The sequence below is a fragment of the Dermacentor variabilis genome, chromosome 5 (assembly GCF_050947875.1).
Source record: "Dermacentor variabilis isolate Ectoservices chromosome 5, ASM5094787v1, whole genome shotgun sequence".
NCBI lineage: Eukaryota > Metazoa > Arthropoda > Arachnida > Ixodida > Ixodidae > Dermacentor > Dermacentor variabilis.
In genome coordinates, this window is record NC_134572.1 from 168,073,234 (window position 1) to 168,090,909 (window position 17,676).

Genomic DNA, 17,676 nt, shown 5'->3' on the forward strand with positions numbered 1-17,676 from the left:
CTTGCTCGTGATTCGATATCACGAGGCGCGTGGACTGAAGGAATCACTGCTACCAGAAGTCAGGGACGCCATACAGACGGAAAACATGCTGAAGAATATGCACCCGGTGCATGACGTGCATTGACGTATACGCAGGGCGGTTGCAGTCCTCGAGAAGCATGAAGACGAGAAGGCGTCGTCTTCGTCGATACAGCCAGGTACCCGCGGCCAGTCGGTGACTCTGATGGCGACGAGGGACGTCAAACAACGCCGCCGCTACAAGGGAATGTGCGAGATGAACGGCAGTTACCAGCACCACCATCACTACTACCAGTACGACAAAAACGGCAGCTGCAACAACGGCAACATCGACGCGGCTGGCCGACGGCGGCGGCGCCCGCCTTCTCCATGGCAGTCGTAGATACAAAGAGAACGATCCGAGTCACGGCATCAGCGAGGCTGCCGTCGGCCGAAGCAGCGGGAGAGGGCCATAGCCCTCGCGGCTCTCCACGGAGGTGCGGAGGGTAACCTGATGATCAGCGACTCCAAATCAGCGATTCGGAAATACACCAAAGGTTGGGTGTCCGCGGATGTGGCGCGCATGCTCAACGCCCAGGCCGGGGACCTATGATCTGGCACAATTACAAACAAGTCCCCCAGCGGAGGAGTGACGGCAACGGCGGCGGCCACCTCGTCTAGCGCGGCCGCTGTCGTTACCAACACACCACAAATCGCGGCGGACGGAGCTGGGGATCACGCGGACGCCGACTGCAATGTCAAGGAGTTTCCGGCAATGTACAGAGAGGTGCTTGGTCACTATAGGAAAGAACGAAGAAAATATCCAGAACCCCACAGGCGCCTAGACAGGTCCCAGGCGGTCGACCTGAGACGGTTGCAGACGGGCACTTTCACCAACCCCTACCAACTGCACCGCCTGTGGCCCGCGCTGCACCCGTCGCCCGGCTGCCCGTGGTGCAAGCACGAACGCGCCGATATGGCCCATGTGCTTTGGGAATACCAACGCCATGAGGAAGAAGGACAAGGAGGAAGGGGGAAGATAACCCTCTGAAGCAGGGCGCCTCGCTGAGAGATGGCAAGCCACCCTCCTCAGCGAGGCACCCGAAGACCTGGACGGGGCCGTCCAGCGGGCCAGGCCCGTTGCCGAGGATCTCGAAAGTTTTTCCTCGGGCGATAGACTTTGGCAGCCTAGCCCCTGGCACCAACATCAATAACCGTTGGACAAATAAAGTTTATTCGTATCCTATCCTAACACTTGTGAAATTGCGTGCAATAAAAAAGTAAAAGGAATAACTTTTAGAGTCATATGATTCGAAATGCAGCCATATAACGAAGATTTACAACGCGCGCAAGCTACTGCCAATGAACTAAGTGGTATAAACTAAGTCAACCATGCTAAACCATCGTAAGCTAAAAAAGTTATAGCAGTAGCAGAAACCGATCCCATTCCGTCCACGCATTCCCGCAATAAAGCGCACAGTTAAATTTTTGGGTATTATACAATGACAAACATCTGCAATTACAGATTCTTAAAATGGAAATCTCTCCTTTTAAGGCTTCTTTTAAGCTATTTTTTATCGTTCGTTTTAAGCTTGTCGGAGCTTCGGATTTTTACGACGAAATACACGTGTGTTTCCACAACAAACCCGGTAGTTACTATATAACTTTCGCGAACTGCGAAGGCTGTGGGTTCGGTTCCCACCTGCGGCAAGTTGTTTTTTCATCCACTTTAAGTTCTATTTATTTATGGTTCCATTATTTCATTTATTGAGCACAAGTAATTTGCCCTATGTTGTCCTTGGTGTCAGTGTTTGTTGGCTTCTTATGATATGACTAATAAAACTCGGGCCCCTCGGTTAACCCCCTTTTTTCTCGTTTATATATATATATATCATATATAAGACCTGCGCTCGAATACGCATGCTCTGTGTGGGACCCTTCATCAGTAACTAACAAAGAAAGGCTACAAAAAGTTCAGTCCATGGCGGCAAAATATGTACAATTTATAGCAATGTATGACAGGCAGTTTAGTGCTACTAAATCTAAGGCAATGCTAAACTGGCAATCTCTCCAGCACCGAAGAGCGTCGTTTCGACTGAAGCTTTTACACAGCATATATCACTCTCATAGCCGAATTTCGCGTGACGTGTACATAAACCAGCCTCACTACACATCAGTACGCAAAGATCATGAACACAAGATAAGAGAATACAAATGTAATACATCGGCCTTTAGCAGCTCCTTTTTCCCAAGAACCATCAGTCAGTGGAACCGACCTTCTTCCTCAGTTGTAGGAATTTCTTGTCCTAACAAGTTCTTTTCTGCATTAAAAACAATAGAATCTTTTGATCCCTAAGGCTTGATAAATATCGCGTGTACGTCAAGCAATCATCATCACCTATAAGCAATCCCAGTTTTAAATGACATTTGCTTTTAGTGCCTCTTTTTTCACCTTGTCGCACTGTACCTTAATCACCGCATTTTTTGCAACTTATTATTCGCTTTGTTTATTTTTGCTTTTTTTATTATGAGTATTTGTAATCATTGTGCTTTATGTACTTTTGTTCCACATGTGAGATGTGACATCTGCAACGTGCCTGTGTCCGACGTGGCTGCGTGCAGCTTGGCTGTGTGCTTTTGTGTCGGCGTGGAATAATGTGTTGTTCACTTACACAAATTTATGCAAACCTGTAATTTTTATGCTCGTTTGTTCATCTGTATCCCCCCCCCCCCCCGCTGTAATTCCTGAATGGGTGCTCTGGGTTCTAAATAAATAAACAAACAAACAAATAAATAAATAAATAAATAAATAAATAAATAAATAAAGGCTGCTAGACCGTGAAACTCCGGAGCACATCTAGCAAGTGCAAAGAAATGTCAGGTTATATTAGGCGTCCTGTAATAGGTAACTTCAGAGAAACATCGACATTCAAGCTAAATCTAGAGTTTAGAGCGTAAAACAATTGAATTTGCTTACGCTTCCACAAACACACTGCTAAAAGGGTAAGCTTAAAGGTTAAGGATTGTACAGATGTATTTCCTGAAATACCTCAGCAGGTTCTTTATATCAGCGATGCAGCACGGCGAAAACTTGTACTGGTTTCTATTTTTTCTCTCGTAGCTCATCATATACCCGTCTCCCCAGGGGCAGCTCGTGGAACCTTTGTGTCCGGGCAAATGTGAAATTGCTCCGTTTCCATCGTGAACGCAACCTAGGCTGAAAAAAAAAAGAAACACGTCATTTTATATTGTGTGCACCTACTTGTCCAGAACTGGTTAACATATATATCTTAAGCACACTAATAAAATTCACAACACGGCAAGTGTTGCGTGAAATTCGCAAGAGCTAGGTAGTCTCTCTAGTAGTGACTTATAATTTGTAATAGTTGCAACGAAAGAAAAAGAACCCCTGCTGTCTAAACGATTTTTTTTCACTCCTGGTGTCGCACTTTTTAGCAGTTTTTATTACATCGGCACTATTGAAAAGACAAATATATGCTGTTAAACGTAAGGCACACTAATCCTTTACAGTAGGTTACTGCTGAGGGTATCCTCAAATGCCTCAAGTGACAGTTACTCACAGGTAGGCAACGGATGCTGTTCATTTCTTTTTTGTCAGAAAAACACTGGCATCGCCACATTTGTTCAGGTAAGCAGTACATCGCTGTTTTTTTTTTCATGACACACATAAACTAAACGGTGTACAGGTGTCACACAATCTTGAAGTTAATCTTACGCCTACTCGGCCGCCATGGCCTATCCCGGCCATGGCTGCCGCATTTCGATGGGGGCGAAATGCGAAAACACCCGTGTACTTAGATTTAGGTGCACGTTAAAGAACCCCTGGTGGTCGAAATTTCCGGAGTCCTCCACTACGGCGTGCCTCATAATCAGAAAGTAGTTTTGGCACGTAAAAACCCATAATTAAAAAAAAAAGAAAAAAATTCCTCGTTCATAGGAATATCGTAATCATTAGTCTCAGAGAAGCATCAGATATCCCTACGATCTTCGTGACTTGGCTTTGTAGATGTCTAAAACTGCTCATCCACCCCTTCTTTTGTTCGGAATATATTGCATATGAATAAAGGTGTTGCCTTTCTGAGAATAAACATAAACATTTAATGTGGCTGCGTGTTGCCATGTGATGAAGGTAATAATAGCTGTGGACTGTCACCAGCTTTGTATGTTTTAAACAACACCGCTTTTCTACGCATAGGTCTCAAGTGCCTTGAATTCTCATGTCTTGTGAAATAAATGTGAACATATATTGCAGCGCTGTCAAGCAATACATGTATTTATTGTCATCTGAGAGCATCCTTTGTCCACTCGGGCGACACTTGCATTACAAGAGCCGGAGTGAAGATAATACAGCATATCTACAACATTAACGATTTTAGAGCACGAAAAGGGAGAGACAGAAGTACTTCTGTCTCTCGTCGTTTTTCGTGCGCTAAAACCGTAAAAGTTACGGAATACCAACATGTCCAAACTTCCACTCTTTCAACCATATCTACTTTTTACTTATTACCAAGGCGCCTGTGCAGGAACGCCTAACCTCATGCCTAGCAATTAAGTGTCTCAGTTGGTAGATTTGGGTTACACAACTTTATCTGGACAAATCGTGGTTGCAAATCGGGTCAGAGCGCAGGAGGAATTGCAGAAGTCTAGAAGCTTGGAAATGTTTGACCAGAACACACGAACATCGACAGCATGACATATCATCGCGTTGGAACGGCGATAAGCGGTGACATCGGCGATAATAAGCGCAAACGCGATAAGCAATTTTTAGATCAAGTGTCATCCGCTACACTGTTCACTTCAGGAGCGCTCACACCCTGCTTTTGATATAAAGGATTATAAAGACTGAACGCGCTGCAGAAAATATTGTTATTGCTTCAAAACAGCCAGGTCACACAGTTACTATTCGCAATCATCACCTCTGCTTTTTAGAGTGCAGCTCGTATGCCCGGCGAGCTTCGGCGTCGTCCCTCGGCGTCCTTGTAACTGAGCGAAAGAGCACGGATAAACGAGCGAGCGCGGAGCGCGGACGAAAAGGCGGCGATAGCGAAGAGAGTGCGAGGAGGAAAGCGGAGTAGGAGGGTGAAGCTGCACCAAGAGACTGGAAGTCGAGGAGGAGGATTTGGCGAATGCGCGAAAAGAAAAGCACAACACCGTGCAAGACGGCACCAGACGGCACCAGAGTAGACGGCACAAGATGGCACAAGACGGCACCGCAGTAGCACGCGTCCTCTGTGTGCAAACAAAGCGCTGCCTGAGCGAGTCTGTCTGCGGTGGCTGCTGTGAATCGCACGCACGCGTCACCATTAGCGAGGCAGTCGCGCCATACTTAGCTCCACATTGGAACGTGCCGCACGAGGCAGATTGTCTGCGCCACCCATATGAAAATATGTATACAGCTTCGCTAGAATATTTCATTATGGAGTATTGCAATCTTCGCAAATTTTTCCAGGAAATTTTTTCCTCATGCCCATAAATGTTATTTTTTAAATCGTTATTTTCCGGCAGATGCACAAGCTTCTGCAAAATAAAGAAACAATTAAAAGTGCATCGCAGATGAAGCGTCCTATTCGTGTTTCCACACCCATGTGCAAGACCTTACTGCACCAGATTTTCACAAACAGGACTGCCCAAATAACACGGACAGGGCCGGTGTCCTCATTATAGAAAGGACGTACCAGACAATGTTCATAGGGGAGAGTGCACTTTCGCATACTGTCACCTATCTGGCCGCTTAAGGCGCTGGCGTGGCCGTGCGATGGACTGTCGTGCGTCTCAGATTCAAAACTAGCAAAGGTGTTGCCTAAGATGGCACTGCCGAAGAACGAAAATGTTGCACCAGGACCGCAGCTTACGGGTGCTCTCGGGTAGCGCAACCAGAGAGCTTCCTTAAAACCACTTTATTGGTAGTGGCTGGTGAACACTGTGGCGAAATACTCATCAGCGTTTTTTTCACCACTCTACCCAACCGCCATTTATAGCGAGGTCTCATAATTTGCTTGTGAGTATAGTGTTACGAATGCTCGGATTATCTCTTTGCCGCGTTTTGCAGGTGCTTGACTTTTATCGTCAATCGTTATGAATAGCAAGTCTAGTGGCGCTATGCGCCTTAGCAGCTGCACATTCTTACGTAACCAAACAGCTATTCGTGACTTTATGGTGGCTTAAAAATTGAAAATTCAAAACTTACGAATGCCCAATTTCGTGTGCAAACAGCGTTACACCAAAGTAGCTCGCAGGAGGGTCTTCACTCATGCCGACTTTGCTCGTTTGGCAAAAACCTCCAACATATGAATACCCTGGTAATAAGGTAAGAAAGAAAAAAAAACGCTAACGCAAATTGGCAATTTTGTTGAAAACACAAGAGCTACAAGGCTAAAGCAGCTTGATAGACTAAATGCTTAGTACTGTTACATTCTCAAAAATTTTGCACACAACCACACAAAATCATTTAAAAGAAATGTAACCAGAATTTGCTCCAGGTATCCTTTTGCCAAACGACATGCCTAGGGCTGTGTCGGACGCAAGCGCAATCAATGCAGTTTATGTCGCCTTAAAGATACGTCGGTATGGCGGATTCGTAAGCAGAACGCTCTGCGGCCGCCTCATACTGCCAAGCTTCGGATTACCTTCCGAACGCAGTGATTAAAGTATGCACAGAGTTTATTATCATACACGCGTACCTTCCAGTCAGGCTACAGTTTGGCAGCAGCGCACCGTCCATACAGCGCTAATAGCCATCGTCTGTTATCGCAGGAAGCGTGCTGCAACTGATCCGACGTATCAGCAACAAGCGAGGGAGCGACACAAAGGCTAATCGGAGGCATCACGTGACAGCCGGGGCTACCACTGCCAACTTCCAGAAAAGGGCGTCACCGTGCCCCTATAAAATGCGAAGGAACGGCTGGCACGGGCTACAGTTCGGCAGCAGCGGACCGTCCATACAGCGTTTGAAGTTTGAAGTTTATTTATTGATTTCTTTTTGTACATCAACAGAAATCGAAGCAAAAGCAAAAGGCTATACAGCCTGACAGAGGCTTTTGCTCCGAGATACAGTTCAGCAAGCAGTCATAAGCAGACATAAGATAACCATTGAACAATCTAAATTGTCTCGAGATATAAAAAAACGAAAAAAAAAGATATCACAGAGTAAAGAAAACAAGCAGATCGACATACATAGATTGTGACAAGCAGCAAAAAAAAAAAAAAAAAAGAAGCAATGTCCATCGTCTGCTTTCGGAGGCGAGCTAACTGTTTAGGAGTCGAGCGTTTTATTGGATTGTCCTGTGCGCTGCTGCCGAACAAAGTGTGTGTTGATACTGATGTATACTTGCTTTGTTGTCTGAGCTAGTCAGGCAAAATGGATGTGAAAGAGTTGTGCCGACAACTAGAGAATTTTAAGCGGGACATGAGAACGGAACTCAGAGAATTGAAAGGCAACGTAATTTTCTTGTTCCACTGCAGGCGATAAAACGCAGGGCCTCGCGAAAGATATAGCTGATTTGAGGACTGAGATCAAGGAGCTAGTGCAACTTAATGTTCATTACAAAGCAGAGAACTAAAGATTGTCACAGAGAACAAACGAACTAGAACAGTATCAAAGAGCCAATAATTTAGAAATTGAAGGTGTGCCCGGTGGAAATGACGTCATGACAGTGATAAAAAGAATTGGAGTAGCAGTTGGCGAGAGCATTTCAGAAATTGATATTGATACGTATCACTGGGTGTCAACTGCAGACTGGCGTCAAAAACATTGTTGTGCGCTTCGTGCAAAGAATGAAGAGAAACCATGTGCACATGAAGTCAAAAAAAAAATCAGCTAACTTGTAGATCTTGGCTTCACCTCAGACAACTCAGTGTACGTCAAGTAGCATTTCAAGCAACAAAACAAAAGGCTTCTCGCGTCTGCGCGGCAGAGAATGAAGGAAACAAAGTGGCAATATGTCTGGACTGCCAATGGCGTGGTGCTTGCTCGGAAAGATGAAGGCTCACCCATTCTGCGAATCACCACTATTGAGGACTTATCTAAAATGTCCTAATGATAACCTATGACAGTAATATGGCATCTACTCATTCCTCTGATCACCAAGTGACAGATGCTTATTATGAAATGCAAAAGTTGAACAAAAAATATTCCGGATGCAAGACGTTATGCTGTATACATAATAATACATTAAGCATCAGAAATAAGTTGGATGAAATTAATGAGTTAATACAATCAATAAATGGAAAATTTGATGTTGTGTTTTTCACGGAAACATGGTTAACTGCAAATGACCCTGCTTCACAGTTTCCAGGGTATAGCTCGCCTCATGTAAGAAGAGAAAATAAAGCCGCTGGAGGGGTAGCAGTTTATGCTAAAGAGCCGTGGAATTTAGTTGTCATTGATGAATTTTCCGTTATTACTAGTGATGTAGAATGCTTCACCGTGCAACTAAATAAAACTATTGTAAGTGTCGTACGTAGGCCCCCAACTGGAGACAAGGACACATTTTGTAGTTTTATAGAAAGGCAACTGCTTTTGACCCGATCGACTAGTGATACTTGTGTAATTATGAGGGATGTGAATGTTAACGTGATCACTGGTAACGCATGGTCGCTACAACTCAAATCATTGTTTTCTTGTTATGGCTGCAGTAATTACATTAGTGCCCCGACAAGGGTAAAAATCAGTAGTGCTACATGGTTAGAAATATGCGTGTCGAACTTAAATGAATGTGATGTCAAGTCGGGAGTATTATTAGCAGATGTAAGTTACCATTTACCCGTGTTTTGTCTTAACCTAAAGACCCTGACAAACAATGACTGCAAACAGCGATTTCGCCGAATAATCTGGTAAAATACTGTAGAGTAATTCCGATATCTCCTCCAGTGCGTAGACTGGCAAAAATCTATAATGAAACAGATCTAAACAGAGCGTTTGCTCTGTTTCAATGAAATGTGCTCGCATGCTATGATTTGCCTTTTCCACTTCAGCCAGCGGCTTCTGGAAAGAAACATAAGAAGGCGCGCAAACCTTGGGTCGACAAATACTTGTACGAACGCATCAAAAACAAAGACGCTATGTATCACATCTTCATACACACGCGGCAGCCTGACCTATTCGTGACGTACAAGAAATTTAGGAATGAAATAGAAAGTGATTTAAAGAAAGGAAATTGTGATTACTACGCGCGCCTTTTCTTGAATATACGAAGCAACCGGAGAAAATTATGGAATGCCTTTAATGATATAACAGGAAAAAGCCCAAACACGCATCAGCAAATGACACGCTTAAACGGACGGGAAATAGGACGTGCGGAAATGGTTAGCTGAATGAATACGCATTTTATTACCGCTGGTATGAACCCTGCACCCGTCGCGATCGGAAACGATCACAAGTTTTCCACACCACGTGTATCAAATTCACTTTTTTTTGACACCGACATGTGTGGGTGAAGTAAGTGATCTTATCAAGACATTAAAGCATGATGTTTCAGCTGGTATACACGGTGTCAGTTCTATGCCGGTTAAATATGTGTCACACAATAATGGGCCAGTGCTCGTTCATGTTATAAACTTCTCTCTTAGCCCAGGCGTTTTTCCAGACGAGCTTAAGATAGCGCGTGTCACACCAATTTATAAAGGGGGAAGTGCAGACCAAATGTCGAACTACAGGCAAATCCGCCTCTTTCATTTTCCTGTGCTGCCCTCTGCCGCACGCCGCTGAAAACGTTTTGGAAGTGTCCCGGGGCTTTCGCCGGTTGATTTGTGTACGTGTGCCTACGTTGAGTGTGCGTCGGTTGTGCGTTTCGTGGATCGCGAATCATTATTCGTGGCTTCTTTGCGACAGCATGTCGTTCCTGAAGCCGTGTACCACTCAATGACTACTGGGTGAGCAGGCCTGAGTACGCTGTTCTACAAACAGTGCTGCTGATAAAGGCGGCACGGCTGCTTGGAATTTGTCACTGATTTCTTCACTTGGACATCACTTCTTTGTATTCTTTTTCGGATTTATTAAAGCGGTGCAATTGTTTACATCGACATCTACAGCCGCATGTCGTTGTTATCGTCAAATACTGCGTCCATCGCTGATATGAAATAGCGTCAAAATGTAGCAAAACATACATATCAGCGCATATGTGTCATGTTGTTACACCCTGAGACGAGTCAATATGAGCGGCCAAACCACTTAAACAACGGCAATTGTGATCGAGATACTTATATTACGGGCTGTTAATGAACTCATTCTCGCTTTCTTTAACTCCATCATATTTACAGTTTTAGCGTGCCATAGAGCATTATTAGAGAAAACTGCTCGCATATGTGCTCATTTGTAGGCCATGTCGCTCTCTCACGAAGAAGCGCGGATGCCATCGCTCACACGGCGTTGGTATAAATGAGCGAGGCGGTTGTCTATGCTGTTGCATGCCCAAGGCACCGTCTCTTTTTTGCCGCTGGACACAGAGGCAAACAGTGCATCTCTGAAATTGAGAAATGCGTCGGCAAAGCAACACGTACAGGCCCACCCATATACGTAGCGAATGCGGCCGACAGCCTACAAGTATGCGGGGACGTACAGATGTTGACACAACGCTGTGTCGACGCTTACCGCTTATTGTGCACGAGCCGTGCGAAGTGAAGTGTAGCTGATTTCAAATCGCTAAGGCCGCCATCGAACTATAAAAGTAGTTTCATTCGACCTGACTGCTTACCTGTCAGGTCAGGTCCGCTGGTAGCGAGTGCACGAACTCGACGGCGTCAGGTTAACCTTCGCTGAACAGGATCGACATTGGCTCAAACTTCGTGGGCACGGCTTGAGAGGGTTAAAGCTTGTGCATGTCAACTTGGTAGGTGTGCTTGACTCATTTTGAGCACGATTAATTAAATATACAAGCAAAGACGCTGTCGCTATTGCGTTGTCGGTTCGACGGCCGATCACGCGGGGTTCGGTAGAACGATGGTCGGCACGCTGATTCTACCGGTGCCGTCGACAAGAAAGCCTGCCGCAGTACAACTCGCCCTCGTCGGTTGCGTCGTTGTCGACCTGGTATGATAAAAAGGTTTCAGTGACGCACAATAGTCGGTCAGTCATAGGAGTGAGCGTCTTGTCGGTCTCGTATCGACCCAGTGGTGCTGGGCCTTACGAGTACGTGCAGTCAGAACGCGCTGCCACCACCAGCAAGTGAGGACCGACGCTGCAAAAAGGCTTCGTCAGCAACGTGATGTACTTAAGTGTCGCCCAAGTGCAACGCACGGGTTTTTCGTTAAAATAGCGAGCCATTCATGAAAGCCGGCAACTACCTGGCTCACGGTGCAGTCCGGACAACTAGGACGATGCCCTGGCCGCTTTCTCTTTTAAAGCTGAGTTGCGGTCTTAAGCTACGCACGTTTTCTGCACCGCACCGACGTCGAGCTACCAGTAGAGTTTCAACGCCGTACACGGCATGAGTGTTTGCAGCAGCGCGCGTCCAAGCACTTTTTTTTTCGGGGAGCTTTCCAGCGCGCGGCCACGCGCGCGACCCTGCCAAAACGTTTCGCGACTAACCCGCTAGGGTAGGGCGCATGCGCCGTCGCGCCATGAAAGAGGCGGATTTCAGTTTTCACGGTATTTGCAAAACTTTTTGAAAGTGTTATCTATGCAAGATATTGAATTTTTTCGAAACACGACGTTATTGTGCAATGCCAATACGGTTTTGAAAAAAAGAATAAGTGAACTGAGCAAGCTTTACTGGATATTATAGATCGAATAATTGCTAACATCGAACAGAAGAAGTTAACGCTTGGCCTGTTTTTGAACCTGAAACGGGCGTTTGATTCAATTGACGAATATGTCTTAACTGAAAAATTGGAAAGATACGGAGTACGAGGCGTTGCAAATGACTTGATAAAAATTACCGACGATTACGTTACTTCCTAATGCGAAATTTGAGCGCAGCAAATAAGCTGTTTCACCTTTTGGATAGGTTGAGGCAAAGAAATCTGTTTGCGAGCCTTTGTTTGCGTTTGGCCTCGGCCTCGGCCGAGCGAACGGTAGAGTCTTCTCTGCGACGGCGATGAGCTTCTGCTTCAGCCTCGCTTACTGCTGGTTGCTCTCGAAGGCGGCGATGAGCCTCCGCTTCGGCGGTGCGAACGGCAGGGTCTTCTCGGCGGCGGCGATGAGCTTCTGTTTCAGCCTCGCTTACTGCTGGTTGCTCTCGACGGCGGCGATGAGCCTCCGCTTCGGCGGCGCGAACTGCAGGGTCTTCTCGGCGGCGGCGATGAGCTTCTGCTTCAGCCTCGCTTACTGCTGGTTGCTCTCGACGGCGGCGATGAGCCTCCGCTTCGGCGGCGCGAACGGCAGGGTCTTCTCGGCGGCGGCGCTTAGCCTCTGCTTCGGCGACGCGTACTCCTGGATCATCTCGACGGCGGCGACGGTAAGCTTCTGCTTCGGCGGCACGCACCTCTGGATTCTGACGGCGACGGCGCTGGGCCTCTGCTCTGGCAGCTCGTTTAGCAGCAGCAGCAGCAGCAGCAGTAGACGGAGGACTTCCAACGGTCGTCTCGCTCATGGCTCAGAAAGAACTGGCAGATAATTTCGCAGTGGCGAACGGCAGCGGCAATTTCGGCTCGGGCGGTGCACATATACAGATCCGCCGCCACCGATCTGGCTCTCTGATTGCCACCGCACAGGGGTTGCATTGGAGGAGGAGCGAAGAAAGGAATTAAGTTCGAGCCGGCGCTTTGACAACCGGAGACTCGCAGGAAGAGGGGGAAGGGGGGCGGCGTGTACACCCAGCGGCAAGCGATGGGGGCAGAAGCGCGCGCCGCAAGCGGACAACACGATAAAGGGAGGAGGGAAGAGATAGCAGCGACTGACTGATGCCGCTGACGCCGATAGTGAGTCAACCCCAGCTGCGGAGTTGGTTTCAGGGACAACGCCGCCGATGCCGACACCAACAATATGATACCCTCGCTTCCGCAGCGCTAAGAACCAGGTCTAGCCGTGGGAAGGTGGTCACGTATTCGTCGACGTGCCGGGGCCTACGTGAAATAACCGGCGCGTCGGCAACTGAAGAGCACCCTATCCGCCACACAAGAACAGGGGGGGGACCCTTTCCTCCTCTTTCTGCATGGCGGCGACGGTGTTCTATGCAGTCACGTTATCTTGACTCTCTAGCGGCGTCAGCGGCATCCAGCGGTATCAGTCGGTCGCTGCTAGCGCTGGGGGGATGAAAGGGGGGCGGAGCTGGTTACGAGGCCGACGACAACGCCGACGACGACGCGAAACCCAGGAACGGACGCCAAAGAGCTGCGCTCTAAAATTACCGACGATTACGTTACTTCCTAATGCGAAATTTGAGCGCAGCAAATAAGGTGTTTCACCTTTTGGATAGATTGAGGCAAAGAAATCTGTTTGCGAGCCTTTGTTTGCGCTTGGCCTCGGCCTCGGCCGCGCGAACGGTAGAGTCTTCTCTGCGACGGCGATGAGCTTCTGCTTCAGCCTCGCTTACTGCTGGTTGCTCTCGACGGCGGCGATGAGCCTCCGCTTCGGCGGTGCGAACGGCAGGGTCTTTTCGGCGGCGGCGATGAGCTTCTGCTTCAGCCTCGCTTACTGCTGGTTGCTCTCGACGGCGGCGATGAGCCTCCGCTTCCGCGGCGCGAACTGCAGGGTCTTCTCGGCGGCGGCGATGAGCTTCTGCTTCAGCCTCGCTTACTGCTGGTTGCTCTCGACGGCGGTGATGAGCCTCCGCTTCGGCGGCGCGAACGGCAGGGTCTTCTCGGCGGCGGCGCTTAGCCTCTGCTTCGGCGACGCGTACTCCTGGATCATCTCGACGGCGGCGACGGTAAGCTTCTGCTTCGGCGGCACGCACCTCTGGATTCTGACGGCGAGGGCGCTGGGCCTCTGCTCTGGCAGCTCGTTTAGCAGCAGCAGCAGCAGCAGCAGACGGAGGACTTCCATCGGTCGTCTCGCTCATGGCTCAGAAAGAACTGGCAGATAATTTCGCAGTGGCGAACGGCAGCGGCAATTTCGGCTCGGGCGGTGCACATATACAGATCCGCCGCCACCGATCTGGCTCTCTGATTGCCACCGCACAGGGCGAACGGCAGCGGCAATTTCGGCTCGGGCGGTGCACATATACAGATCCCCCGCCACCGATCTGGCTCTCTGATTGCCACCGCACAGGGGTTGCATTGGAGGAGGAGCGAAGAAAGGAATTAAGTTCGAGCCGGCGCTTTGACAACCGGAGACTCGCAGGAAGAGGGGGAAGGGGGGCGGCGTGTACACCCAGCGGCAAGCGATGGGGGCAGAAGCGCGCGCCGCAAGCGGACAACACGATAAAGGGAGGAGGGAAGAGATAGCAGCGACTGACTGATGCCGCTGACGCCGATAGTGAGTCAACCCCAGCTGCGGAGTTGGTTTCAGGGACAACGCCGCCGATGCCGACACAAACAATATGATACCCTCGCTTCCGCAGCGCTAAGAACCAGGTCTAGCCGTGGGAAGGTGGTCACGTATTCGTCGACGTGCCGGGGCCTACGTGAAATAACCGGCGCGTCGGCAACTGAAGAGCACCCTATCCGCCACACAAGAACAGGGGGGGGGGACCCTTTCCTCCTCTTTCTGCATGGCGGCGACGGTGTTCTATGCAGTCACGTTATCTTGACTCTCTAGCGGCGTCAGCGGCATCCAGCGGTATCAGTCGGTCGCTGCTAGCGCTGGGGGGATGAAAGGGGGGCGGAGCTGGTTACGAGGCCGACGACAACGCCGACGACGACGCGAAACCCAGGAACGGACGCCAAAGAGCTGCGCTCTAAAAGTTATACATCTAATAGAAAACAGCTCGTGCAGATGGGTACTACTGCATCTGACATGCTTAACCTACATCAAGGTGTCCCACAAGGTTCAAAGTTACGACAGTTACTATTTCTAATTTAGGTTAATGATATTGTCACGTGGTAGTGACGGTGAAGAAAGAAGCAATACGGTGAAATACAAAACTAGCTTTTATTGGGCGAACCTGTGCCCACAAAAACAGGCTACACTTATAGCACAACGATAGCGGCGAACACGGTGGGCGATCGTCGGAAATCTGATCAGCGGGTCAAGTGCGTCGGCTTTTAAAGGACAGTCGTCGAATGTTCCAGACTAATCGTTACCAAACCAAACTAAAACTAACCAAACTAAAACAACCTACATTATATTTAGGGCACCTAATAAAAGAATTGATGGTAGAATACAAATAAAATTTAACAACTACCTTATTAAACAGGTCAAACGTTTCTGGGAATACATTTCAGTGAAGAATTGTGATGGAATACACATGTAAATTCCCTTTGCGGTGAATTGTCAAAAAACACCGGTGTAATATATAAAACTGCACACCTGATCCCTCTATGGCCGAAAGAACAACTGTATAGTGCACTTATTTATTCAAAGCTTTGCTAGAATATATTGGTTTGGGTACAACCACCAGAACAAATTACACGAAATTGATTACCTTACAAAAAAGAGTTATCCGCTTATATGCAAATTACTATGGCCGTTTTTCACATCTAAGAACCTGTCGACTATTCTCAAAATATGACATGCTGCGTGCGGACAGAATATATCATATGCAAATTCTTCTAAATATCCGAAAGAGAAATCCAAGTGCTCATTGTAATGAATGTAACGTCTCCCGATATTCCTTGCGACACAGCTCACGACACACACCAAAAGCAAGGACCAATTACGGGAAACAAACGTTTCTCTATGAGTCCACAAAAATAATGAACAGTTACAGTGCATCTATGTCCTTAAACACTTCTTTAGATACAATTAAAGAAGGAATAAGGTATTGTTTAGATAGGGAAGACATATGCTTTAAAATTGAATAAATGCGTGTAATAAAATGAAAAATTTCTCTGCCATATGAATCACATATATTTTCTTTTCAGGATTCACATGTGATTTCATTTATTATCTAATGTTGGGTTTTGTATTAACACAAATATGTTTGCAACCACGCGCTGTTCCCAGGTATTTATTACTTTTCGCACACAATTAGGATGTTTTATTTTGTTTTTTTTTGCGCATGTTGTTGCTCTATATTGCTGAATAAATTCACTGACGTGTATTTCGTGTATAATTGTATAATTTTAGCATAGCATTAGAATTTCGAATGCTTACTTGCACTTAGCCGTTGCTGTACATCGTAGTATACATTTGAAGAATCGAATGACCATGGACATTGCAACCATGAATTTTCACTGGAAACAACGCTGTTGTAACGCGCAAAATTGTGCATATGTGTGTGATCTGCTGTCAGACCTGTCGTTCGTGGGGGCTGAGACCTTTGCCAGGCTTTATGTCTTTAGTCTCAGTCTACCCTCGTTTGAATGAACGAAAAATAACACTCAATTCAAAATCAGATGTCAGAGCTAGGAATCTACACACACAAGAGGCAGGAAAGCGTAGCATAGCACACATCGACTTCAAGCAATGCTATGGTGGCGGACGGCTCACTATTCTATAGAGGTGCTTAGAGACGACTCTAGGCGGCAAAGAGGTTATAGTACAAACTGTTAAGAGCATAATGTTGGTAAAGCGCACAAAAGTGGGCCTTTGAAACGGGGAATTCAACAAAGTTCTTGTGGCAAACCCCGCAGCACTTGGTTAACATCACAACTGGAAAAAATCGAACTGGCATAATGTCTCTGGCAATCATGCCTTGGTCGAGGGCTCCATTCCCAGTGGGAAAGTAATGTTTTGCAGTTCCAATTAGGGATGACCCACCAACTAGCCGAAACTTTCGCATTGCCAAGTTCATATTCTTCCTCCGTAGATTTTTTTCGGTTTCTCTCTGTCTTTTGCCGGTGCCTCTGATGTGGCGAACAGATTTCCGTGATTTTGGTCTTATAACAGAAAATGGCATCAAAGAACGCGTCTTCACGGCCGCTTGACAGCCACACTTTGCGACACTAATGTCACACTTGTGACACCTTGCGTCACCTTGTGACCTTGCGTCGATGTGATGTGCGTTGTAAGCAGAAGCCACTACTGACAGCTAAGAACGGTCACCGAAAATTATACTGCTTAGTTTAAGAGGTCGTGCTCAAGGCTTCGTTTCCACAGTTCAATAAGTAGAATGTTATGGCAGAATTTAGCAAACGCTTTAAAGAAAATTATAAAAATAACAAATAAGACATAACTTATTTATAGGCTTACCGTTTAAAACTTCTAGAGGCGCAATCATTCACAGATGAGCTGTGAAGAATCGTGTGTAATTCAGGCAGAACAAGTATACAAAGTTAAGTTTTCACATTTGCACAATCTGTAAAATTAGTGTTGCAACAAACTCAAAAAGGAAGTTTCACCCAATTAAGGCTACATTTATAATTAAAAGAAAGTATGTGTTCAAGCAAACCACAGTAGTAACTGTTTACTGACATCACCGGCGAATTATAATTCGCTGGCGATGTGCTCATTAGAGGTATTACTGCGGAAGTTCTCTATTTTCCGTTCACACAGCTCATTAGTTGCATAATAGTATGTAGAAATATTTTCTGTAATTTATTATCACACAACCTAATAAATTGGCTTCGCCAAAGGCAGACGTGCAAATGCAGCTTTGTTGTTTGTATCGGCCGTGACACACAAAGATTTGTAATAATCCCCGGAATTATACTGAAATGGCAACATCCAGTCACGACAAATAT

The 17,676-nt window shown here is 46.9% G+C and overlaps 1 protein-coding gene across 1 annotated transcript in view; it reads right to left on the bottom strand.

The window, feature by feature from the left end:
- Nucleotides 1-17,676, bottom strand: part of LOC142582029 (A disintegrin and metalloproteinase with thrombospondin motifs like) — a 75,802-nt gene that overhangs the window by 12,757 nt on the left and 45,369 nt on the right. The window contains exons 10-11 of the mRNA XM_075691451.1: nt 6,206-6,314; nt 3,047-3,214 (exon numbers count right to left, since the gene is read on the bottom strand). Of these exons, the coding sequence (XP_075547566.1) occupies nt 3,047-3,214; nt 6,206-6,314 (277 nt within the window). The remainder of the gene's footprint in view (nt 1-3,046; nt 3,215-6,205; nt 6,315-17,676) is intronic.